Source organism: Myotis lucifugus, unplaced genomic scaffold, assembly GCF_000147115.1.
Source record: "Myotis lucifugus unplaced genomic scaffold, Myoluc2.0 scaffold_106, whole genome shotgun sequence".
NCBI lineage: Eukaryota > Metazoa > Chordata > Mammalia > Chiroptera > Vespertilionidae > Myotis > Myotis lucifugus.
The window spans coordinates 783,589-809,377 of NW_005871154.1; the positions used below are offsets into that span (position 1 = coordinate 783,589).

Here is a 25,789-nt window from a genome sequence, read left to right on the forward strand (position 1 = left end):
ATTACTTTTAAACCTGGGAACAAAACTGAATGCAGGGTCTTTGGGCATATGATCTGATGTTTGCAAAGTGGAAGTCTTACCTTCTTTGTTCTAAATATTGCAATCAATGTTATTCAAGATCCTTGTTCCATGGTTATTTGTGTCCTCAGGTTCACCTAGTTTGTATTGCTGTTACCTATGTTTTAGATTTTTTCTTCATTATTTATAAGCCAATCAATTGCATGACATGCTAAAAAAACACATTTTATATGCACTAAACTCAGATGTTTCTTTTCAGTGTTCAAATGGATCTTTTAAAATACATTAATTTTCCTTTCCAAAAGATTAGATTAGCATGGCTCTTAAACAACACAGTACTTAATAGCTGCACAACCTTGACAGATAATATTTTCTTTTTCTTATCTAGTAGATAGGCTCAATAAATCACCTACATTATAGGGTTATCTTAGGTTTATATAAGTAAACAAATAAATGTAGGTAGAATATACACATACTCAATAAATACTGATAGGAAAAAATATATAGTTGTACCAATGCTAATAGCTGTAAAAGTGAAGAAACACCACAGTTAACTGTTTGGAAATAAATTTATTTTAATTCTTGAAAAAAACATAGCAATTTTTTTTACATTTTTTTTATTGAATTATTTTTGGTGACATTGGTTAATAAAGCGATGCAGGTTTCAAGTGTACAGTCCTATAACACATCATCTGCATACTGCATCATGCACACATCCCCAAAGTCAAGTCTCTTTCCAACACCATTTATCACCTCTTTGCCCTCTTTCACCTCTCACTACGCCCCCTTTCCTCTGGCAATCACCATACTTTTGTCTATGTCAGTTTTATTTATTTTTTCTTAATCCCTTCCATCATTTTCACCCAACCTTTCAGCTTCCTCTCCTCTGACAACTGTCAGTCTGTTCACTGTATCTATGAGTCTGTTTTATTTTGTTTCTTAATTTGTGAAATGATATGGTATTGTCTTTCTCTGACTGGCTTATTTTACTTAGCATAATATTCTCCAGGTCCAATCCATGCTGTATGTAGCAAAAGGTAAGATTTCCTTTTTTTTTTTTTTTTTTTACGCTCGTGTACTATTCCATTGTGTAAGTGCACCACAGCTTTTTTATCTGCTCATCTACTGATGGGCATTTGGGCTGCTTCCAAATCTTGGCTGTTAAATGAAATAAGCCAGTCAGAGAAAGACAAATACCCTATGATTTCACTTATAAGTGGAATCTAAAAAACAAAGTAAACTAACAAACGAAATAGAAATAGACTCATAGATGCAGACAACAATCTGACAGGTGTTAGAGGGGAGGGAGGTTGTGGGACTGGTTGAAAAAAGGTGAAGCACTTAAGCAAAAACCAACAACTTGACAACAGTGTGATAATTACCAGCAGGAAAGGGGAAGACAGATGAGGGCATGGGGGGATAAATGGTGATGGAAGGAGACTTGACTTGGGGTGGTGAACACACAATACAATATACAGATGATGTATTATAGAATTGTACACCTCAAACCTATATCATTTTATCAATCAATGCCATCCAATAAGTTCAATAAAAAAGAGAAAAGGAAGGATATTCTTTGAAAGACAAATAATTTTTATAATATTGTTAGGTCTCAAAATTCAGTTGATTTTTAACAATAAATGTTTATCTTGGGATTTGCAAGACAGCTTCCTCCTGAGGAATTTTATTCTTCTAATTTTTAATACATCTTTCTAAGAGGTTGCTATTTGTTTACTATATTAAAGACATTTCAATTCCTAAGACATCTGCGGGGAGAGGAGCCAAACTGTTTCCTCTTTCCGGACATGAGTATAATTGAATATTTCTTTCTTCATTTTCATTTGAAAAATCTCATCAGGAGGAGTTATATACTGCTTTTCTCACGTTCTGATAAAAAAGATATTGGAGGGAAAAGCAGTTATGAATATCACAGAGCCTCAGCCTGGAGAGCCTAACCCTACTCCTTTCAAAGACGTGTGAAGGGAATGCATTGTAAAAGATTTGGCACTCTAACCTCACAATCTCACTGTAATCAGCACTCCCACTGGCATTAGATCTGGAGTGTTTTGTTGGTAGTAACTGTATTTCACTTTTGTATTTACACAAGGGAGAAATTATAATGTGATAATTCTGAAAAGGACAAAAGGAAGGCCCTTCTCAAATGTATGAATGGCAATGAAAGCTAGTTAATAGTGTAAATAATTTCTTGTGCCAGATCTGCTGGGCTTCTCATAAATGATTACCTGGATTATTCCTTTAAACAGAACTCTCTGCCATTTGGGACTACTTGCTGGCAAGAGTTTGTTTTAGAGCATGATTTATATTCCACTTGAATCACTTTGTCTAGCAGTGGTTCTCAACCTTCTGGCCCTTTAAATACAGTTCCTCCTGTTGTGACCCAACCATAAAATTATTTTCGTTGCTACTTCATAACTGTAATGTTGCTACTGTTATGAATCATAATGTAAATATCTGATATGCAGGATGGTCTTAGGTCACCCCTGTGAAAGGGGAACACAGTGGGCAGCCTTTGTCAACATTCATGAACCAGATGCACTGTCAACTTCATAGGAGTTTCACCTCAGGAGTTAACCAGGGTTAGACAAATATTTATGAGGATAGGCTCATTGTACTGGCTTATCCTCCCTCTGCATGGCTCCTTGGAGGAGGAAATTAAGAATATACTATTGTAGGGCAGAGGTGTTCATGCAACATAAGTAAGTGTTAAAAGTTGCTGATTCCCAAGGGTCTTCTCTTTTAGAAGCCATTTGCATTATGGGCTCTTTTCACCCACATGGACATGGCAGGAGAGGCTTGTGTGAGCTTCCTACTGGGAAGAGGCACCTGCTCTTCCTTAGAGCATCAAGTGGGAACTTGGTGAAGCCCAGGGAAAAGGAAGGCCCCAAGGTTTATGTTAAGCAAATTCTATTCTAGTCCTGAGGGAGAAAAATTTCTTTCCCTGTATTTTCTATTCAGTTTTCTTTTCCTTGCCTCTTGATTTTAAGTGACTACATGATTAGTTGTTCAAAGCCAACACTTCTGAGAATGAAATGGGTTACTATTAATAATTAAGCTGTGGATGTGGATAAAGCTGTACCTATGGTTATTCTAGCTATTCTTAGGCATAGAGGAGAGTCCTAGGGGGGCTGATGAACCGCTTTTAAGGTAGACCTAGAGCCAGAAACACAAAAGGAGACATTACTTCAAATATTCTACATGGGTATTTGGGAGTCCAGAGCCCTTAAATAATAGACGCGGTAGATTTGCCTAACTTTGTCCTGCTTTAGAGATTGTAATTAAATGTCCTCTAACATGGTGGGCAGAGGTTGAGGATTTTTGTGCCCATGATTATGGCTAAATCTTTTGTATACCATCCATCACTTACAGATGATGTCTTCTGAATACTTTCTAAATGCTTAATTTCTGCTATGTTGACATAATTATTATAAATTTGATGCCCATTATTTCTACCATGAAGTCCTATTTCTTCAATAGAGTATGTGTTTTCAAATTGGATTCATAATCTCTGGGAATTATTTAATGGACGCAGGGAATCCATGGATTTATGAAATACAAACACATATACACTGAATATACATGTATGCATATATATGATTAAGATATATTTATATATCTTCAATTAATAATATATATACTCTCAATTCCCAAAGCTGTATGTGGCCCCAAAAGAAGTTAAAAATAATTTAACTGAATAAAGCTTCTTAAAGATAGATACTTTTCTAGACAGCTAAAATATTACATCAACATATAATATATCTCTAGCTTAAGTTTTATACAGAATTAAAACCAATGGGTTTGTGGGAAGAATAGGAACCACTGGGTCAATTTTGTTCTCACATGAAGGCAACTGTAAGGAGAACTTAGAAGACCAATGTACATATGGACCTGTAAATCATACCACACCATCATTTTAGAGGATAACAATGATACTATTTGTAATATTTTTCAAGGTTTAGATAATATTTAATACTAGAGTCCCAGTGCATGAATTCATGCACGGGTGGGGTCCCTCAGCCTGACTGGCAGTCGGGGCCATCAGGGCTGTCTCGCTCAGTCCTGATCAGGGCCAATGGGGGCCAGTTGGCTGGGGAGGGACCATGGGAGGTTGGCAGGCCAGGGAGGGACTGCTGGAGGGCTCCAGGGCATGTCCGGCTAGTCTTGCCTAGTCCCGATCGGCTGGATCCCAGTAGCAAGCTAACCTACCAATTGGAGCATCTGCCCCCCTGGTGGTCAGTGCACATCATAGCGACTGGTCGAGCAGTCGGCCAAATAGTCAACTGATTGGTTGGACACTTGGCATATTAGGCTTTTATATATATATAGATTAGAGGCCTGGTGCAAAGAATTTGTGCATGGGGGGAGGGTGTCCCTCAGCCCGGCCTGCACCCTCTCGCAATCCGGGACCCCTCAGGTAGGGTCCCTAGACCTGGCCAGTGATCAGGGCCTATCGGGGCTTTCCTTCCCCTGGCTGCCAGCAGCTGGCCCCACCCCCGCCGCTGCCACTGCTTGTGATCTGTGTGGCGATACCCCCTCTGCCACTGGTCAACTCCCTGTATGGGAAACAGGTGTGGGGTGCGATCACTTGGTTTGCCTAGGCCTCCCTCTGCAGGGTGATCACTGGCTGGCCCCGCACACCCACTACAGCATTGCTGGCCAGTGGCCTGGGCCTCCTTCTGTGGGGCAATTGATCCCGGGGCACCCAGATCGATTGTCCCACAGAGGGAGGCCCTGCCCACTCACTGCAGCGCCGCCAGCCAGGTGGCCTGGCCTCCCTCTCTGGGGTGATTGTGGGGGAGCCCCCCCATCAATCACCCCACAGTGGGTGGCCTGGGCCTCCCTCTGTGGGGTGATTGTGGGGCGATGGTGGAGCCCCCTGGTCGTTTTGCTGTTCGCTCATTCAGTTAATTTGCATGTTATACTTTTATTATTATAGATGTTCCAGGTACTGTTCTTGGCTCTTTATGTGTATACATATACATAAATTCAGCACTATGAAGTAAGCACTCTTATTGTCCTCATTTTATTGGTGAGAAAAGGAGGCACAGAAGGTTAAATTAGATACAGAGAACAGACTTTTAGCTGTCAGAGGGAGCAGGTAGGGAAGCCTGGATGAAAAGGTGAAGGGATTAAGCAGTGCAAATTGGTAGTTACAGATAGCCACAGAGATATGGATTGTAGCATAAGGAATGTAGCCAATAATATCAAGATAAATATGTATGGGGTCAGGTGGGTGCTTGAGGTGGCAAGGAGACCAATCTGTGAAGTGCATGGTTTTCTGGTCACTTTATTGTACATCTGAAACTGATGCAGAATGGTGGTATTAAAGCCCTAGCCGGTTTGGCTCACTGGATAGAGCGTTGGCCTGGGGACTGAAGAGCCCGGGTTCGATTCCGGTCAAGGGCATGTACCTTGGTTGCAGGCACATCCCCAGTAGGGGGTGTGCAGGAGGCAGCTGATCGACGCTTCTCTCTCATCGATGTTTCTAACTCTCTATCCCTCTCCCTTCCTCTCTGTAAAAAATCAATAAAATATATTTTAAAAAAAAGAATGGTGGTATTAAATGTGAACTGTGATTGAAAAAAAAGTTTTTAATGACCACCCAAAACCACCCACTTAGTACATGATAGGCCTTTGGATTGAACCTGTCTGACCTCAGAATCCATTCTAAGCATTTAATTCCTACCCTTTTCTTGAATTCTTGAATTATTTATTCATGTTTTAGAAGGTGCTCTTGTTTACAATGAAATATATCCATGTCATGTGAATATCTAGGCTATCATTCCAATCTATAATAATAAAAGCATAATATGCTAATTAGACCAGACATCCTTACAGACAAAGCCGGAGATGCGAGGGAAGCCTGGGTCCTGGGTGCCAGAGGGAAGCCGGTGCCAGTAGCTGGGGGAAGGAAGGCCTACTCTTGCACAAATTTTGTGCATTGGGCCTCTAGTTTATCTATATAAGCTGGTGAGCGTGTATGGTTATGCATTTGTGTTTTGAGTAAGAAATCAAATTTTGTTACAAGCTATTTAGCTTTCAAGATTTTGAAGGTGAAATTTTATCCTCCAAGGAAACAGAGAAAGAAATGCCCTCTTTTTAGTACTGCTTTATAACTGTTTATTTAAGAAAAAAAAAAATATATAGATATATCTATATATGTATATGTATATATATATTATCGATTTCAGAGAGGAAGGGGGAGGGAGAGAGAGGAGAAACATCAATGATGAGAGAGAATCAATTGGCTGCCTCCTACATGCCCCCTACTGAGGATCTAGCCCACAATCCAGACATGTGCCCTGACCGAGAATCCAACCATGACCTCCTTGTCAACACTCAGCAGCTGAGCCACACTGGGCAGGCCATAACCATTTCTTAAAATGTACAACCTCGTCATGGCACATAATAAATTTATTAATAAAAATAACAGTAAAATTACACTTATGTGTTATTTTTAATCTCTAAAATTCTTCTACATAAATTGGAAATAATAATTAAAAGGCTAGATTCTGGGCTACAGCCAATAAAAATGCAGTGGAAGAGCCACTCTTATCAGTATTATTTATTGCTACATCTGTCTTTGTATCTCTTCACTCAGAGTACGGATTTCCACACTTTTTCTAGTCTGTTACAAGCCTCAGAGGGCACTTGCCATTGCTACCAACATAAAGTAAGGATAGGAATGGGAATTGCGTAGGAAAAAAGAAGAAACCTGCATGTATACTCCTTGAAAATGTCCAGGGGAAAGATAACATCACATAAACACCATACAAACGGAAGTGCAGAATATTATACACTATATAAAAGCTTAGATAAAAGGGAGAAAGTCAGGTTATAGCTGATGCTGCAGTTGAGTAGTGGAAAATTCCAGTGTTCTCTTCTGTCTGCCCCCATGATGTATCTGTGAGTTCCAGTGTGGAAGAGAAAACACAGCAGAGTGATGTATCCTAGATGAACTAAAGTGTTTTTCAGGGTAGGGATGGTTTTGACTGTCTTTATCAGTTGAATCCCTTTCACAAGTCATCACTCACTCAGTATTTGCTGAAGTGGAATTCTATTAATTGGATCTTAGCTAGGAATGTGCTGTCCTTTTATGCCCTTTCAATTTTCGCCAATTCTTATTGCAGTTAGTAATTAAAAATAATCTGAATAATCTGTGTGTTTTTAAGTATAACTTGGATTCCCATTTTGGGACTGTCACTTATATTTAGTGTTATCTAGGTAATAAGTTATTATGGCAACTAGTATATCAACTCCAGTGCTAGAGGAATTAGCTATTAAGTCTTGACTATTTTGGTTGTATTCAGACTGGCACATTTTTGTTGGGAATTTTTCTGTACTTCTGTGGTTAAAACTTATTTGAAACACAGAAGGAAAAAATTAATTTCTCTTTGCTTTCTTTCACATTTTGGGTTTTGAAATTTTCACTTAAATATATAGATTGAATAAAATTCCTGAGGAATTGTCTTTCTTATATGAAATCCAGATCTCATCCCTTAATAGTATTTACATATTTCCCATATGTTAATACATATAGTGTTCTAAAACTATGACCTTTTAGACATGTGTGTGTTTCCCACTTATAATTTCCCATTCGTGGGATTAATTTTTATTTTTATGTAAAAATTGGTTTATTTTTGCTGATATTTTATTCTGAAGCTAGGTGGGAGTGGGAATTAAGGTTACATGGTATTTTCTTCCTTAAGTATACCATAGGTATAGATAGGTATACTATATACAGAGCATTTCCATGTACATAAATTCATTTATGCTATAAGCTACATATTCTAATGAATTTTAATCTTCTAAACTGTGAGTTTACTTTATTCCCACTTTAGGATTGAAATAGTGAGCTTCAGACGAAATATTTTTACATAAATTTGACCTCAGTTTTTCTCTTGGGACATTATTTATAATAACAAGTGGTTCCAGCTGGAAGTACAGGATGAGGAAGTTGGGGAGGAAGGAGAAGGAACAAGGGCTACATTTATTTTAAGAAATGTTTTTATTACATTAGTGTTTTATCTCTCACTGTCATTTTAGTAAAGCCTGAAAGCAGAAGGAATGCTGAGAAATATTGGATCCTTACCTATTTTTTTCTTTCCAAGAGGTCAAATTCTTTATTTTTCTATATTAATGAAGCAGAGAGTAACAGGTACCCTCCCTCTTTTTCAGCTGAGGAAACTTAGTAAAATGACCAATTTTAATTCAGACATTTCGGGGAGGTTCATGTCTTTCTCCTATGCTCTTACTCCAAGGTTTAGTTTTGCTAGCTGCCTAGTGTCTGTGGCAGACTACTTAATTTGCGGGGTTCAATGCAAAATGAAAATGTGGGGCCTCTTGATAAAAAATTATTAAGCGTTTCAACATGGTGACAACAGAGTATTGAACCAATCACAGGACCTTTCTAAGAGCTGGGTCTCCTGAGACGGCACAGGCCACACCCATGATGCTGGCCCCATCTGTGTTGCTGCGTCTTGCATCTTGGGTAGTGCCATCAGTAAGAACTAGACACAGTGCATGCTCAACTCAAGCTGCAGGATGCAGACACACTCAGGTGTCAGTAGTAAGAGCCCAGGAAAGTAGGTAGCAGCAAGAGCCAGTGGGGATAAGAGTAAAAGCTTTGGTCTGAGGGGAACAGGTGATTAGGGTTTCCTCAAGGCGCATTAGGTCCCCAGTTTAGGAAATCTCTCTACTTCTAGATGCTGCTCTAAAGGTTGCCAGTTGACTCCCAGTCAGGACACATACCTAGGTTGCTGGTCAATCCCCAGTCCAGGTGTCTGCTGATGTTAGAATTGGCCTAGGGTCAGGGTGGGGTTAAGTTCTCAGATTGGACTTGGCAATATTGGAGGGTGAAGAGGGATGATGTAAGTTGCAGACTGAATTTTTTAAAAAAATACATATTTTTATTGATTTCAGAGAGAGAGAGAGAGAGAGAGAGAGAGAGAGAGAGAGAGAATCATTGCTTGGCTGCCTCCTGCATGCCGCATACTAGGGATCGAGCCAGCAACCCCGGGCATGTGTCCTGACCGGAAATTGAACCATGACCTCCTGGTTCCTAGGTTGATGCTTAACCACTGAGCCACACTGATCGAGCTGCAGACTGAATTAATGCTATTTCCTACCAAGGTGAATGTACATACATGTTCTATTTTATTAAATACCATATGCAAAATCTAGACATGTAGTTTAAAGTTAGAATATGAGTTCAAACTCACTTCTGTGTTTGTTAAAGCCAGATGACTTGCCAGGCAGAGTGGCTCAGTTGGTTGAGTGTTGTCTTGTGCATCAGAAGGTTGCCTGTTAATTCCCAGTCAGGGCACATACCTGGGTTGCTGGTTCAATCCCCAGTCCAAGTACATACGGAAGGCAACCTGTGATGTTTCCCTCTCACATCAATGTATCAATGTTTCTCTCTCTGTCTCTGTCTCTCTGTTTCTCTCTCTAAGAGTACTAATTAAAACAAACAAACAACAACAAAAACACACAAAACAGATGACTCCTCAATCATGTATTTCAACAACAACCATCACAAAATGTTGTCTATACATTCACTAATTCATTCAATGAATATTCATTGAACCATTTCTATAAATTACAGGCACAGTTATAGCACCAGAAAAATAGCAGGGTCGATCATAGGACAAATTCTTGACCTGCAGTAGTGTACATTCTAGTGGAGTACAGAATCCAGTGAATTCCATTAGGTTTTGAAATATTGAATTTGAGTGTATTTTCTTAACTTCTTTTTTTGTACTTGAAGCAAAGTTAAAAGAACTTTGAGAAACAAGTTATCTTTTTCTGTAAATAATAGAAACATTTTGACTAACAGAAACCAGGTAAAAATTAGGTTCCTCATGGGACAAGGATTTTTTCTTCACTTTATAAAAGCACCCAAACAAAAGTAGCGTGAATGACATTGCATTTATTAGAAATTTACACATGCAATTAAAGTAGGGATGGTTTCGCGATTCTCCTTTCAGCAGGGATGCTATTTTGTAATACTCAACTTTTGCCACAACATATTTTTTTATGAGTTCTATGCTGTAACCACTAGGGTTTATTCTGAGTACTACATTTTTTATTATTTTTATCACAGCCATGATAGTATAACTATAATATCTCTTCAAAAAAGGGGATAAAGAAGAAAAACCTATTTTTGAAACAGTGTTGAGTGTTGAAAGCATATCTTGAAACTCTTATGTGCAAAAACAATAGCATCCACAAACTTGTATTTTGATGCATGACAAAATCTTTGATATCTCCTAATAGAACACTCAAAATTCCAAAGAGACTTCAAAATCTCTCCTTTGGAACATAGTTCACTATAACTAAAAATAAGTAATAAGCATTCCTGTTCTCACATGCTCTGTGAGCCTCCTTTCCCTGCCCCCAACTGTATCACTGCCTTTACTTGGCAAGATTTTCTGTTTGCCATTCACTAAGATCCCTTTTCCTTCCTGTTTTCTGCTTTCAAATTATATATCATTTAATTACGAAAGATACAATACACATATGCAAGAATGTTTCCTATATTTTAACTCTTAGATATATTTGTTATATTCAACCAAATTACATGGTTATTTCTATTCACTAGAAGTGCATTGAAGGTTTCTCATGTGCAAGAAACTTGCTGGAGGGCTCAGGTCACAAGGTTTGGCAGTGAGTATGGACATAGGGCGTTTATATAAATGAATTAGAGGTGATCCCCTCTTCTAATTTGGGAATAAACCACCTGCTTTGTTCATCTTGCTCCCTCATATTGCAATGTCATTCTCCTTTTCTCTAACTATTGGGACCTCTGCATCCTTCATTACGTCCTCCATGAAGCCCTTTCCAGAATGTCATAATCTAAGTTCATTATCTCATTTACCCTTACAAGGTCATATATGGCATTACTCATTTTGCTTTTTTGTTATTGTTGCTTTTACGTCTGATTATACCCATTATAGCCATGGCTATTCAATGTAAATTAACTAAAATGAAATAATATGAAACATTCAGTTTTTTGCCTGCACTAGCCACATTTCAGTTGCTCAATATCCACATGTAACTCATGGTTTCCATATCAGACAGTGCAGATTTAGACTCTTTTCACCATCGCAGAAAGTTAAATCGTAAGCTTCTTGAAGGTAGGGGCTATATCATTTAAATTAATAAGGTTCAAAACAATAAAATAATACATGTAAAATATGAATATCTCTGTGGTGATGTGGGACAAGAATTGTTTGGCATATAGACACAGAGTTGCATGATACTTAAAACCCTCTTGTATTTGGGAAGATAACATTAAACTCAGAAGGAAGACAAGTAAGTTATATCTGCTTAAATTATATTATGTAGGTACAGGGATTCAAAAAAATCATCAAAACCACACACATTCAATTTTAACAAATGTCACAATGAAGTAAATGGATTAAAGAGATATTTTATTTTCATCTACCAGCCCAAGTATCCAGAATATCTAGTTTACATTCCTATTCAAATTTCTTCAGAATGAAACTATTGAAATATAATCTTAAAGAAATAGTATATTGTTTAAAATGTATCCTCTACAAATTCTAAGAAATTCTGGATTATTATAAAAAAAAATGAGCACTCCTATTTTTTACTAGTACAATGAAAAAATAAGTTACTGTGTTTAATGAAACTTGAAGAATAACATTAAAGTATTGATTTAATGGTCATGTATTTCCATAAATTTTTGTTCAGTGCATACATTGGTCTTTAATGTCAGAATATTGTCCATAATCAGGATGGGAATTCTGCAGGGGGTAGGCCTGTTGCAGGTGCATGGCCTTGGGCTCTGACTTGGCCACTGATTGACAGTGTGGTCTTGGGCAGATTACTTAAGAGCTCCAAAAGTTTTCCCTCATTCAAAATGGGGCCACTGATCTTTACACACACATTTGTTGTGAAGTTTATGAAAATAGGCATTGAAGCATCAAGCACCTCTTTCACATGCCCAGTGCCTGTCCTTTCAATACTGAGCTCAGAATTTACCAGTGTCCTTCCTTGTGAACCCATCTCTATCTTTACCACCTAATTTAGCCAAATTACCTGCGATTCCATACTTGATTGATATTTTCTTCATTACATTTTTGTTTGTTGTCATTGTCTGTCTATAGACCTTTTCTCTTTTACATGTTAGTTTGATGGCAACAATTACAAACTGAGACAAAGAAAAGAACACTTTAATGGGGTTTTAAGACAGAGGTAGCCTATGCCATTTACCTCGAGAGGAGCTTAAAATAGCGGAAGTCCCTCAGAATTAAGAAGGATTCTAGAATATTATGGGTCACTTTGTATACCAAGAACAGCAACACTGATTATTTGACTGAGCTGACCTGAAGAGTTGTACTGCATAGTGACAACATTTATCATTCTAAGAACCATTAGCACACCGGGTCATGTTCACCTGAACAACACTGTTATGACTTTGGAGAAGGAATAAATAACATTCCTTTGCCTGGTGTTAATTAGCCCCCTTCCAACACACACACACACACACACACACACACACACACACACATACACACACACAAACACACATACACACAGAAGGAATACCCCCTTCTAACACACACACACACAAACATACACATCTGCGCATACACTTACCATACACACACACACACACACTCTATCTGACCTTATTTCCAGGGTTTTATTCATTTGAACTCCTTTCTTTGATTATTACTTCTTTAACCAATTTGCTTTGCATGATATAGGTTTTTGGAGTTAGAGACATGAGGTTTCTGAATCCCATATTTTGACTACTACTTAGTTAATCTCTTACCCAAATCTCTCATCTGTGTAATGAGAATAAAAACATTTACCTTGTATGATAATTTTGATTTGAAGTTTAAGTGAGAAATAGATGTTTAAAAAAATCCTGACATGCTTTCTTAATAAATATTAATATTTCCCTACTTTACATTTTAAAGAGGGACGTTGTTAGGATCCAATGGACTAACATGCTGTATAATGAGAGAACATAGAATTTGAGTGACCTGGGTTCAAATCTTGGTTCTGCCACTTATCAGTTGTGTGTCCCTGGGTATTTATTAAAATAGTATCTTAATTTGTAAAGTGGGAATAATGATTCCTACTTCATTCAGTGGTTATGGGGGTAATGTGAAATGTATATAACTGCTCTGTATTAGTCCTGGTGTCTCCCATACATTAATAGCATATTACTAAAACACTCTATTCCAATTATTATCTGTGGTCTAACTTACATTTAGCTACTTCCAACATATCTTCCACTAGATTATAAGTTTCTGGAGGGTTAGGGGCCAGATTTGACTCCTTTTTGAACTTTATAGAACCACCTAGACTAGTACCAAGTGTGTTACGCCAATGTTTGTTCAGCTTCTGGCTAGTAGAATAAATGCCTGAGATGTTTGGCCTGCCCATTCGTCAGCCTCCACCCTCAGGACGGCCAATAGGAGCAACAGGTTTTAATAAATCATTACTTGTAATGGAAGCTGAGTCAAATTAATGGGTTTTCCAAGCATAATGACATAACAATTACATGATATGACTAGAACTCTATGAATGATTATGTACTTGGCTCACATTTATATAATTATCCATTAATTTATTCTGTACCTAGGCCCTGTCTATTGCCTTACTTTAAAAAAAAATATGTGTGGCCTATTCATGATTATTATGAAATACAGCCCCCTACTTAGATGCCCTGATATGTACCATGCTCTTTAATGGTGACTATTTATAAGGAAGAACATAAACAAAAAAGAAGAAAGAGAATTAAACATAAGCAAAAGGGTAAAAAGGAGAATGACCAGTCAAGTAGGTGGTGCCTTCCACTGTGACTGTCTTGGCTATTGCTTTTCTAGCTTTTATATGTGGAGCTATTTAGTTTCATTATTCATAATACCGTTTTGTGGTTTTACAATAGTATCTTCATGAAATCATTATAACTGTGATGTAATAAAAATATACTTTATTAATGTATTAAAATTAATTACTTGGCAGCATGAAGGAAAATTTTAAAACATACCTTTGCCAACCAGGAAACATAATTTTAGAAATAAAAATTTCAATATCTTTAAAATAAAATGGCAACACACTGAAAAACTTCCAATGCTTTTCAAAATCTTATCTTTTTTTAAAAAAATGATGTTCTGTACAATCTATAATTTGATGCACTATCCCCATGATATAGATCTTACTTTATTCCTTATTGATAAGAAATGCAGAAAACAGAAAGTTGAATGTCATATTTAGAGTGTCACAAAATATGGAACAATCTGAATGGGATTTTAGGATTTTGGCCTGCCTGATTTCTTATTTTGAGCCTTTTATGTGATCTTGTTTATGGAGAAATAAAAAACACACAAATGGTTTATGGCCTGATTACTATGTATTAATTGTTTTCAGACCATAAGAGATGCAAGCTTCCAGTTTTCTGTCATGTTTATTTAACATTTCTCTGTAAACCAGTAAGGCCTGTTTTATTCAATATTAGCCAAACCAAATATGATTCCTGTGTTTTTTCATTTGTGCTTGGAGATATAGCAAAGTACCCATCATTATAGTGTTTATTGAAGTGAAACTTGTGATTATATGAATGCTTAATGGATTTTGGAAAAAAGACTAGCAAATTAAAAAATACTTAGAAAGATCAAATGTGTTTGTCCCTTCAATTCATTTGTGGCATTTTGGGGGTGTGAGGGGGAGTGGAGCTACATCTTTGGTTTAGTAAAATAGTAAAGAATATATTAAAATTTTCTCTATTGCTCTTAAGTAAGATATATGAGAAACACTTTTTAGATAGATACTACATAAAGTTAACAAGAAGGATTTATTTTCTTATACTGTTTTCCCTGATTTCAATTGTTTTTTTCATCTTCCTGTTTTTTTCTTAATTTAATTTTAGAGGGTTGTTGAAGTATCAAACCAATATAGATACGCACCCTCCAGGCTGCATCAATCTTAATGGAACCCGGTACCGGAATACTCACTTACCTGAAAATCTCTCAGAACATTTTCATGAATCTTTTCCTGGAGGGTTTTCAAAACCAGATGAGGTTACCCGGAACACATCTGTGAAGATTTGTCAGGAAGAGCCCAGGTTTCAAGCTAACTTTCCACAGGTCTGATTAATTTTATGTGTTTTATGGTCTCTGCAAAATGGGTATTTCCATAGCAATTGATCAAACATGTTTTTGAAGTTACATAAAGCAATTATTCTTACAGAACAGAACATTTTAGGATGTTTCAATAGCAAGTTATTGCATTACATGATAGGCAGCTGACAGTTCCAGGAGAAAGACCTATAGCATTATGGAATATAACCAACCATATGATCTCTGCATACTATGGCACTGGTGTTTGCCACAAGAAAGGTAACAAAGACATGCTCCCCATCCATTGAGAAAAATAGGTTGAATATTAAAAACAATAGTGAAAGAACTAATACTAATAATATTTGTGATACAATATTATGTACAATATTATAAATAATAAATTAAAATTAATTTATTGACTGCTTAATATCTGCTACGAATGTGCTAAAATGCACCGTATGCATAATTTTTTCAATAGTCACAATAACTATTACTATAATCCTCAACTACTACCATCCTCAATTTTCTGATGAGGAAATTCCTGCTTGAATATATAAAATACCTTGAGCAAACTCTACAAACAAACGTGGGGCAGAAGTAGAGTGCAAAACTAGGTCTTTGGGTAAAATGCTTGCTCTTGGAATACTTTCCCAAGGGCCATAATGTTCCCCCTGGGAGGCTGTGGGAGCTGCCCAGGTGGGAATTATGCCCTGTAATCTTTATCTGTACAAAGTGGAAGTAGGGTAAATAGTGATGTCGAGTGTCTGTTTTAAGAAGAAGAAAGTAAATTAGAAAATAAAGGCAGTCAAATACAAGGTGACAGAAAGACACTAGACTTCAGGTGGTAAGAGTATACAGATATTGTATTATAAAGTTGCACACCTGAAATTTATATAGTGTTATAAACCTGTATCACCCCCAATAAATTTAATTTTTAAAAAAAGAAGAAAGAGGAGTCAAAAAGTAGAGTGATTTGTTGATGGCTTTGAAATGTGTGTGTTAGTGTTTTTTTAAAATATATTTTATTGATTTTTTACAGAGAGGAAGGGAGAGGGATAGAGAGTTAGAAACATCGATGAGAGAGAAACATCTATCAGCTGCCTCCTGCACACCTCCTACTGGGGATGTGCCTGCAACCAAGGTACATGCCCTTGACTAGAATCGAACCTGGGACCCTTCAGTCCGCTGGCCGACGCTCTATCCACTGAGCCAAACCAGTTAGGGCATGTGTATTAGTCTTGTGTTTATTATTAATCCTCTAGATTTCTATCAAGCTTTACAATTGCCCAAACTTTTTTGCAATATGTTAGGACGGGCAGGTATTGTGACTCCCATTTTACTTATGTGCAACTTGATGCTCAAAGGGTAACTGTCCCAAAGTTGCCAAACTGCTGCTGCATTGCAGAACTTGTCCTGTGATGCTTACACATGGTGCCAAACTAAATGTCAGGAAAAGGCATGATTTGTCTGCAGGCGGGAGGAAGGTCCGGGGTAACTGTGTAAGTAGCTTTTAAAAAGTGACCAAGTGACCATTAAGATAAGTTTGGGTTAGGAGTCGGCAAGTGCTGAGGGAAGTATAGTGTGCAGTTGTAGGAGAAAGCTTGGCTACACAGCCTTCTGGACTCCCCAGAGTATGCAGTTATCCTGGGATCAGGGCAATCTCTCAGCACACGTGCAAAATTGTTACGCTTTCCAGATTCTAAATATAATCTTAGATGTTCATGTTAGATTTATCATTTGAAAGTAAGTTGAAAACAACATGCCTAGCCTATACCATATTTAAAAATATGTTCACATATTTTACATTTTGTATATGTGCATTATGCATATACATATGCATTAAAAATATCTAGTGTGTTTTTTTTAACAAACATTGGACTGGTACATTTTTTTTCTAAAATCATCTTGAAATTTATTTGAGCTTTAGCTTCTTTTTTAAAAATGTATTTTACTGATTTTTAGAGATAGGGGAAGGGAGAGGGATAGAGGGATAGAAACACCCATGAGAGAGAATCATTGATGGACTGCCTTCTGCACACCCCTCACTGGGAATCAAGCCTGCAATGGGGGCATGTTCCCTGACTGGGATTTGAACAGGTGTCCTCTTGGCTCATGGGTCAGTGCTCAACCACTAAGCCACTCTGTCCAGGCTTACCTTCCCTTTTATCTCTCTTTAGAGAAAAGTATAATCTAAATACATTATATATGAGTTGTGTATATAGAATGATATATGAAACAATGTATGACTTACTGTTGATGGTAGTTAGACCCTGAGCAATGATTTGAGGATAGGGTCTTGATATTACTATACCTTTTATTTTATACTTTACTCTTATTTGAATAACTTGCTGTAAGAATCTTTTATTTGTTTACATGTTATTTAAAACTAGAGGCCCGGTGCACAAAATTTGTGCACGGGGGTGGGGTGGGGTGAGTGGAGATGGTCCCTCAGCCCGGCCTGCACCCTCTCGCAATCTGAGGCCCCTTGGCCTCACAATCCGGGACCACTGGCTCCTAACCTCTCACCTGCCTGCCTGCCTGATTGCCCCTAACCACTCTTCCTGCCTGCCTGATTGCCCCTAACCACTCTTCCTGCCTGCCTGATCGCCCCTAACCACTCACCTGCCTGTCTGATTGCCCCTAACAACTCTGCCTGCCTGATTGCCCCTAACCACTCTGCCTGCCTGCCTGCCTGCCTGATCGCCCCTAACCACCTCTGCCTCAGCCCCCACTGCCACGGCATTACCCAGAAGGATGTCTGAAATGACGTCGGGAAGGTTGTTTGGCTATCCGGTCTAATTAGCATATTATGCTTTTATTATTATAGATAACAGATTACAATATTTTTACTGTAGTGTGTGAAATAAACAATTAGACAGGATATGAGTCTTACAATGCAAGTATTTTTTAAAGTGCATTTCAAAAATTCTCCATAGACTTGGCTTTGGATTTCTGGACCTTTGTGCCTGTATTGTGCTGAAAGGCTTTACAGGTGCATCCGGAGTAATAAGCCAGTCACCATCACCTCCGTTATCAGTCACCCTTCAGATGTTATGGAAATTCGAATGGTCAAAGAAAATTTTAAAGCAAGACCTGGCCAGGTGAGTCATTGTTCAGCAACTTTTAAAATACCTTTTATTCTTTTTTGTTGTTATTTTTAGGATATTTTTTCCATTGACTTTTTATAGAGAGTGGAAGTGGGGGATGAGATAAAGAGAGAGAAACATGGATTTGAGAGAGACACATAAATTGGCCTTGACCAGGACTGGGGATCAAATCTGCAACCCAGGTCCATGCACTTGACTGGGAATCAAATTCAAGACCCTTCAGTTTAAGGACCAACATTCTAACCATTGAGCGAACAAGCCAGGGCATAAAATACCTTTTATTCTTATGTAATTTTTGAAAATTAGCATACAAGTGCCATATTGGAAAATTAAAACTTCTCTCTTGGTCATTTAAAATTTTTTTGTTGCTTTTCAGTATATCACTCTACATTGCCCCAGTGTGTCTGTATTAGAAAATCATCCATTTACCCTCACAATGGTAAGAAACTTGTTTTTTTAATTTTTTTAGAATGAAATGCATATCTTACTTTTTTATACTCCACCTCATTCTAAAAATAATTCAAGGCTGTCACAAGATCCTTGTGTAAGTAAGCCATCTTTTTGCAGAGAGATATGTTTATCTGTACAGAAACTTTGTAACTATTTATTTATCATTTTATGCTATTTTAAAATTCAGAGTAATATATTTAAAATTTATTAAATCTTTTTTATTCAAAATGCATAATTTTTTATAATTGCACTTTTTCTTTTGTGGATTATGTACCAAAACATAATCTGTGCATGATTTTCTTTAAAGAAACTGAATTTCTTTAAAGAGATTGAGTTGTGGTAGCAGCATAAGAAAATCCAGGCAGTGTTTAGACAAGAAAAAGTCCAGTGTAATAGTCCTGTATATGGGGGAGAAAAAGGAAAATAAGGTAAACAAAATAAAATGGAATAATAATGGAGGGGGCTAGCTAAGTAATAGAATCACCAAATATTTTAGCACATTGTTTACATTATTTTATGCATTCTAAAAATGGCATGAAATAAAAAAGTAAATAATTCACAATTAAATAAGATAAAATTGGAATTTTCCCTCATTTTCCCCTTTCCAATTATTTTCTTTAGAGTTTAACATATATTCCTCTAGACATTTTACTCTATAATTTGGCATATATAGGTGTTTGGCATATTTGATGAATTGTTTTATCATTTTCTCTTTTTACTCAACAATATATTATGGAAAACTTTTCATTTACGTTTTATATGCCTCACTCTTTTTAATGACTACATAAAATTTTATAAGTTATTTAATATTCCCCATTGATGATGGGGATTAAGATTTTATTCCATTTCTAACTAAGGTAACAGAACAGGGACCGCATGTTTAAGTGTGTGTTTAAGATATGCAAATAAAATTGAACAAATTATAGGGTGGGGAGACAGATAAATAACTGGTTTGACACTGGTTCTGAGATGTAAGATTGGGTTTACTAGGATGGAAACTGCTATAAGTTTGATATGCCTCTTGAGAATAGTACTTGTGGAGACAGCTAGGCCAGAAAAATCTATATTTAGAGGATAAAAGAAACAGAAAGGGAGTGTCAAATGGTTAGAGAAAAAAACAGAAGTTATTTGAATAAATAATTGCAATTCTTTAAAGGAAAAAATTTCTTCATTGCTTCAAATTTTGTATTCTGTTTGTATGTAATAAATTTATTTATTAATAATTAAGAGAAAAGCATGGTGGTTACCAAAGGGAAGGGAGGTGGGGGATAGTAAAGGGTAAAAGAGGTCTAATATATGGTGATATAAGAAGATTTGACTTTGGGCGGTGAGCACACAATTCAATATACAGATGATGTATCATAGAAATGTACACTTGAAACCTAGATAATTTTATTGACCAATTTAATTTGAAAAAAAATAATATGTAGTCTGGCATCTAGTAAAATAACTGACAACATTCTATTAGATCAAGAAATATTTAAGTTCAGAAGTGAGTTGGATGGAGGCAAAGGGATTGGATGCTTAGAATTCTATATTCATGAGTTTTTTTATCTGACCATATGTGCACCCTACTCTATATAGGTCTAGGAAATGGTTTCTACCCTTCCCAGATTTGGGAGAATTAATAGCTGGCTCACTCATACTATCCCCCAAGGGGCAAATCTTGCTGCTATCTAGAAATGAATTTTAGTAGAGAAAACATTTTTAAGATAAATTTTACATTATGCTGTTTTGTTAATTTACTATTGTTGACTTTAAACAGACAGCAACCAGATATTTCTCCAGCAAACTGTATTTATTCAGGAACAACAGAGAACTGCAATTTGGAACATGTGGTCTAATGGTGAACCATATGCATGTCCAAAGAACAAGAGAGATAAACTTTCTTTTGCTGAGGAAAAGGGAGTTCAGAGGGGTTGTAAACAGAGTCCATTGAAGGAGACTGGGAGTTTGAAGTGTAGTGGCTTTTCATTGGCTGAGCTGTAGCAGTCTTTCATTGGCTGAGTGGTTGCTGGGCGAAGAGAAGGTCATACTTCTTCCTGTTGGAGTAGCTAAGTAGAAAAACATCTTCCTGTTGGACATGGAAAGTATGTCTCTTCCTGTTTGGGGTAATTGGCTGTAAGTGGTGAGTGAGTGCTCCTCCTATGGGCCCTCACAGCTCAAATTTAAGAGGGGTTTCTGTTTATTAATCACACTATGTTTTCCTGCCAATTCCCTTCCTTTTGTGCAATTAGTTCTATTTGGCACTTACATGTAAAATGCGTGCTTCTTAAATATTTTCACTAGAAAGGGTTCCTTTGATATAAACAAAGCAAAACAGTAATTTCCTATGTGCTGATTCCCACTAAAAAGTGTGTACATACCCCATCTTTGTCAAAGATAATAGTCCCTACTAATTAAATGCTTAAGAAGTTCCTCTATAAACTTTGAAAATATTATATTGTTTAATTCTTACTATATTTCTATGACACGTGTACTGCAAATTATATTTTATGTAGAAAACAATGTGACTGCAAGAGATGAAATAAAGTCACACTGCTGGTTGGTGGCACAGGTGAGATACACAGACCTGCCTGGCCGAAAGGCATGTTGTCAGCTATTCTGCACAGTCTCTCTCTTGCCTCACCACTCATTGATGTTCAGAGCATTCATATTTCTAAAACTCTTATTGGTTGTAGATATACTTGTTGGTGGTGTCAAACAACCAAAATGTATTACCATTTAGGAGAGAACTGTACTGAAATTACCAAGAGGCATTTTCAAGAGAAATATGCAATTGAAAGTTTTGGGTTTTCTGTAGTACTATGCTCTTCGAATACTGTGGAGAGTTAAAAGTCAAATAAGTTCTCTGCTAGAAAACTGTGACAGTAGAAGGAAAAATCAAATCTATAAAATATGCAATGCTCACAAATTCTGTAGTTTGAACGTCAACTCATTTTTTAAATGGAGAATAAATTTTTAAAACTGAAAATATGAGAAATAAGTACAAAGCTAAGGCACAGAAGCACGAAAGTAATTTTCACAATTTCAGTCATAGTAAAGCTAAGTTTTGAGTACTGATTCTATTAGATACCCAAAGGTTGGAGTTTTAATTACTTAAGGTGCTTCAGCATTTTTACACTTGACATTTATTTTCCTACACAAAGACATGATAATTTGGTGGGTTTTCCCAGGACATTGTGCTTGTTTTCTGCTATTGCACCTACAAATCTCCTAGGGCAGAACCAGCAGGCACATGTTTGGTGTCAAGACTGAGGGAGAGCGGAGGTAATCCTATACTAATAGAACATGGATTTTGGAATCCTAGACAGTCTGGGTTGGAGGACTGGATCCCCCACTTATTAGTACTATATCCTTGGACGAGATAATTAACATATTTACCTTTGGTTTGCTTCTTTATAAAGTGTGGATAATACTAGTGACTTCTCTATGGAGTTACTGTGGGTAGGAATTAAAAAAGATATAATAAGTGCTAATATAGTAAGTTCTCAGTAAGTTAGAAATTGTTACCCACTGTCTCCTCCACATTTTACCTTTCATAATTAGTTGACACCTCTCTTTGTGTTACCACTCCCCACGTCACCTTTGCTATTATGCTTTTTATTTTTATTTGTTATGGTTGTTGTTTTAGATCATGAGTGTAGAACCTAGACAATCGGATTACATTGAATTTTTTGCCTCATTCTGCAGCATGAACTAACTGACCAATCTCTGGCCACAGTCTGGTTTAGAAGCAGTTATTTCTGGGATGGATGATTTATTTGCCTCTTGTGGTTTACTAGCAGTTAGGATGAATGATGGACCTTTATTGGCTGGAAACCGGGTAGAATTTTACGTGTTGTTCTTCAACTATGTATTGGATCTCTAAGTGTTTTCCAGCTATGCTCTGTAATTGCCAAGTTTGGATTTTCTATCAAAACAAATCTATTAAAGTATGCTATCATCTAATTTAGATGTAGGAATCAGATATGATTTTAAAAAACTCAAACTTAAAGCATGACTTACTACAAAATGTAGCTTCTCTTAGTATTTAACTGAGACAGACATTTGTTATGCTTATTGATGTTTTTCATAGATTCTCAAAGAAATAATGCACAATCTACTTTTTTATGGTGGTAACAGATTGAAGCTTACATAAATATATCTATATCCATTCCTTATTATTTTAATTCAGAAGTACACATGTACTTTCCTGACAGCTGTATTCTAAATTGTGTGACTCATGACTCTTAAGCTTGGATAACCTAATTTCACATATTTTTCCATGAGTCAGAGGCAAGTTTAGCTGTTAGTTTGTTATTGTCTGTACTCTAACATAGCATGCCTTCACTTGCCATCATTGTTCTGCTTTGTGTTTTTAATCTCTCAACCAGTCACTTTGGGAATAGTCTTTCCAGTTTTCAATGAAAACCAGACAAGAATGGCCATGCATGGCTTAAATATTGAAAATATTTATTTCATTTCATGGGTTTAAATATAAGCAGGAAATCTGCTTTAGTGGTTTGGATCTTCTGTCTTGCTTTCATCTATCTAATTCTTAAAAATTGCTTTCCTCTAGGGCTTTACAAATCTTTTGCTTGGACAGCTTAGAAACTCAACTAGGATAGATGACAGATTAGCAAGGCAATAAAGTGTCTTAACTACAGACCATGCACAGTGGTGGAAGTTGCCACAGAAGGTCACTAATGTTCATGAAATATAACGGGACATCTGAATTCTCTGAAAGTTAAACATCATCTAATTGCTCAAGGCTGGCTCTTTTCCAGGGAAAAAGAATATATTTCTTTAGTGCATAATGAGAGCCTGAATATATGAACATTAATCGGTCAATGTGTTCAGAGCAAACCTGCTGTTTAATAGTAAACTTGATTTATTCAATTGGTATTTTTGGATGCCTCCTTTAAATGAGGTATCAAAGAGAAAATGATGGATAAAAGCCCTTTCTTGACCCACATCTCCTCCAGCCTCTCCCCCATTTTCAGTTCTTCAGTTCCTTTTCTTTCATTTGCTCTTAAATTACCAATGCTTGCCCACAGCACTCTACTAAAACATTTCCAAGGTCAGCATGACCATGTTACTGCTAAATCTAATGGTCATTTCCCAGTTCTCAGTGGGTTTGACTTCTCAGGAGCACTTGACACAGCTGATCACTTGCTTTATTAACATGTGTTGTTCATTTTGCTTCCAGGACATCCATTCACCTGGTTTTTCTCCTCATTTTTCTGACTCTTTTAAAATTTTTTTACTGTTCCTTGTCATTCCCATGACCTCTAAATATTAGAACACTCCAGTGTCCATTCTCTGAACCCTTTTTCTCTCTGGTCATCCTATTCAATCTTATTAATGCATCTCTGTGTTATCATCTCCCAAATTTATATTTCCAGCTCAGCTTCAACTATAAAATTCAAGATCATATATCCAATTGTCTACCCAAAACTTCCACTTGGATTTCTAAAGAAAATCATAAGTTAGCATGTCTAAAATTGAATTCTTAATCTTTAGCCTTCCAAATCCATTCCACCCATACTCTTCCAACCCTCTTCAGTTACTGCCAAGTTGTTCAGGCTGAAAATCTGGACATAAACTTAACTTCTATCCTTTTTTTAAAAGAAAAATGCTGCAGTCAACAATCTGTCCACAAATTTTCTTGCCTCTACCTTTAAAATATGTCCATAATTTTCACACACCCAATCCACTGCCATCTGCATGGCCACCTAGTTGGTCTCCCTCTGTCTCCCCTTACTCACCTATCATGTAATCTTAAGAAACAGCCAGGATGATTATTTTAAGATGCAGATTAGATCATGTCATTTATCTGTTTAAAAACCTGGTAGTTTTCACCCTGAGTTATACTTGATATAGCTTGACTTGCATCTGTGTGAGTGTGTGTGTGTGTGTGTGTGTGTGTGTGTGTGTAAGAGGGGATGGCAGAGGTCACTATGGCTGGAAATACACTAAGGAAAAGGAAGGGTGGTAGCAAATAATGTCAGAGAATTCCTGAGGAGTCAGATTATGTGGGGTTTATAGGGCATGGACAGGGTTTGGCTTTTGCTTTGAGGAGGGAGCCATTGGAGGGTTCTGAGTAGAGGAATGACATGTGTAGCTTAATTTTTAACAGCATCGCTCTGGCTGCTATGTTAATATTAAACGAAGTGAAGCAGGGAGACCACTTAGGAGGCTGATGCGGTCATCCAGTTGCGGTATGATGATGGCTTGTCCCAGAGTGGAGCTGGTGAGAAGTGTCAGATTCTTAACACATTTTAAAGTTAGAGTTAATAGGATTTCTTGATAGACTGGGTATGGAATGTGAAAGAAATAGAAGACTCAAGCTTATCGTCAAAGTTTTTGGTCTTAGCAACTAGAGCTTTGTTAACCGAGATAGGGAAGGCTGTGCGGAGAGCCGATTATGAGGAGAATATCTAGAGCTCAGTTTGGGACAGGTAAATTTGAGATGGTACTTAGTGTGCCTTTAAAAAATATTTACTGAGCTGATGAATGGCAGGCATTTGGGCTCTCCTTTCCACTGTACTAGTTATTCCTGCATCTAGAGCCCTTTTTGTCTCACCTCTGCTTATCTTTGGGTTTGTGGAGGGGTAATTGCCCGGCTTGTGCTTGCAGTGAGGTGAATCTGGGGGTCCAGTTATTCCATATACAGACATGAACAGTTATTTTTTAAAATCATGAGCCCACACCCAGCCTCTTTCTGAGACCTAAGATTTCTCATTATCATGTAGGAAAGATGGGCTTGCTTCTCAAAGTAGATCTCCTTTTTGAAGGTAGACTAGTTAAGTGCGGAAATGAAGGGGCAGGAACATGTTTTAGTTGATCCATGTTGGTTTAGGTAGATTATTAGAGTGGATCAGGAGAAACATGGAATAAAATGTTGGAAAGAATTTGGAACAGATGTGGTTGGAAGGAAAATAACTGGGTGTTTATCCATAGGGGGAACATAAAATGTTAACCAATAGGAGATTGCTATGATCAGACCCTTTCTTTGGTAAGATTATTTGAGAGGACTTGAAAATGGATTGAATGTTGGCACGAAGAGAAATACCTGATATTACTCTGGGATTTGAGGCTCTGCTCTGATAAGGA

General features: G+C 37.1%; 1 protein-coding gene across 1 annotated transcript in view; it reads left to right on the forward strand.

The window, feature by feature from the left end:
- NOX4 (NADPH oxidase 4) overlaps positions 1-25,789 on the forward strand; it is a 149,353-nt gene that overhangs the window by 50,546 nt on the left and 73,018 nt on the right. Inside the window, exons 9-11 of the mRNA XM_006092917.3 lie at positions 14,945-15,161; positions 18,071-18,235; positions 18,618-18,680. Coding sequence (XP_006092979.1) covers positions 14,945-15,161; positions 18,071-18,235; positions 18,618-18,680 — 445 coding nt within the window. The remainder of the gene's footprint in view (positions 1-14,944; positions 15,162-18,070; positions 18,236-18,617; positions 18,681-25,789) is intronic.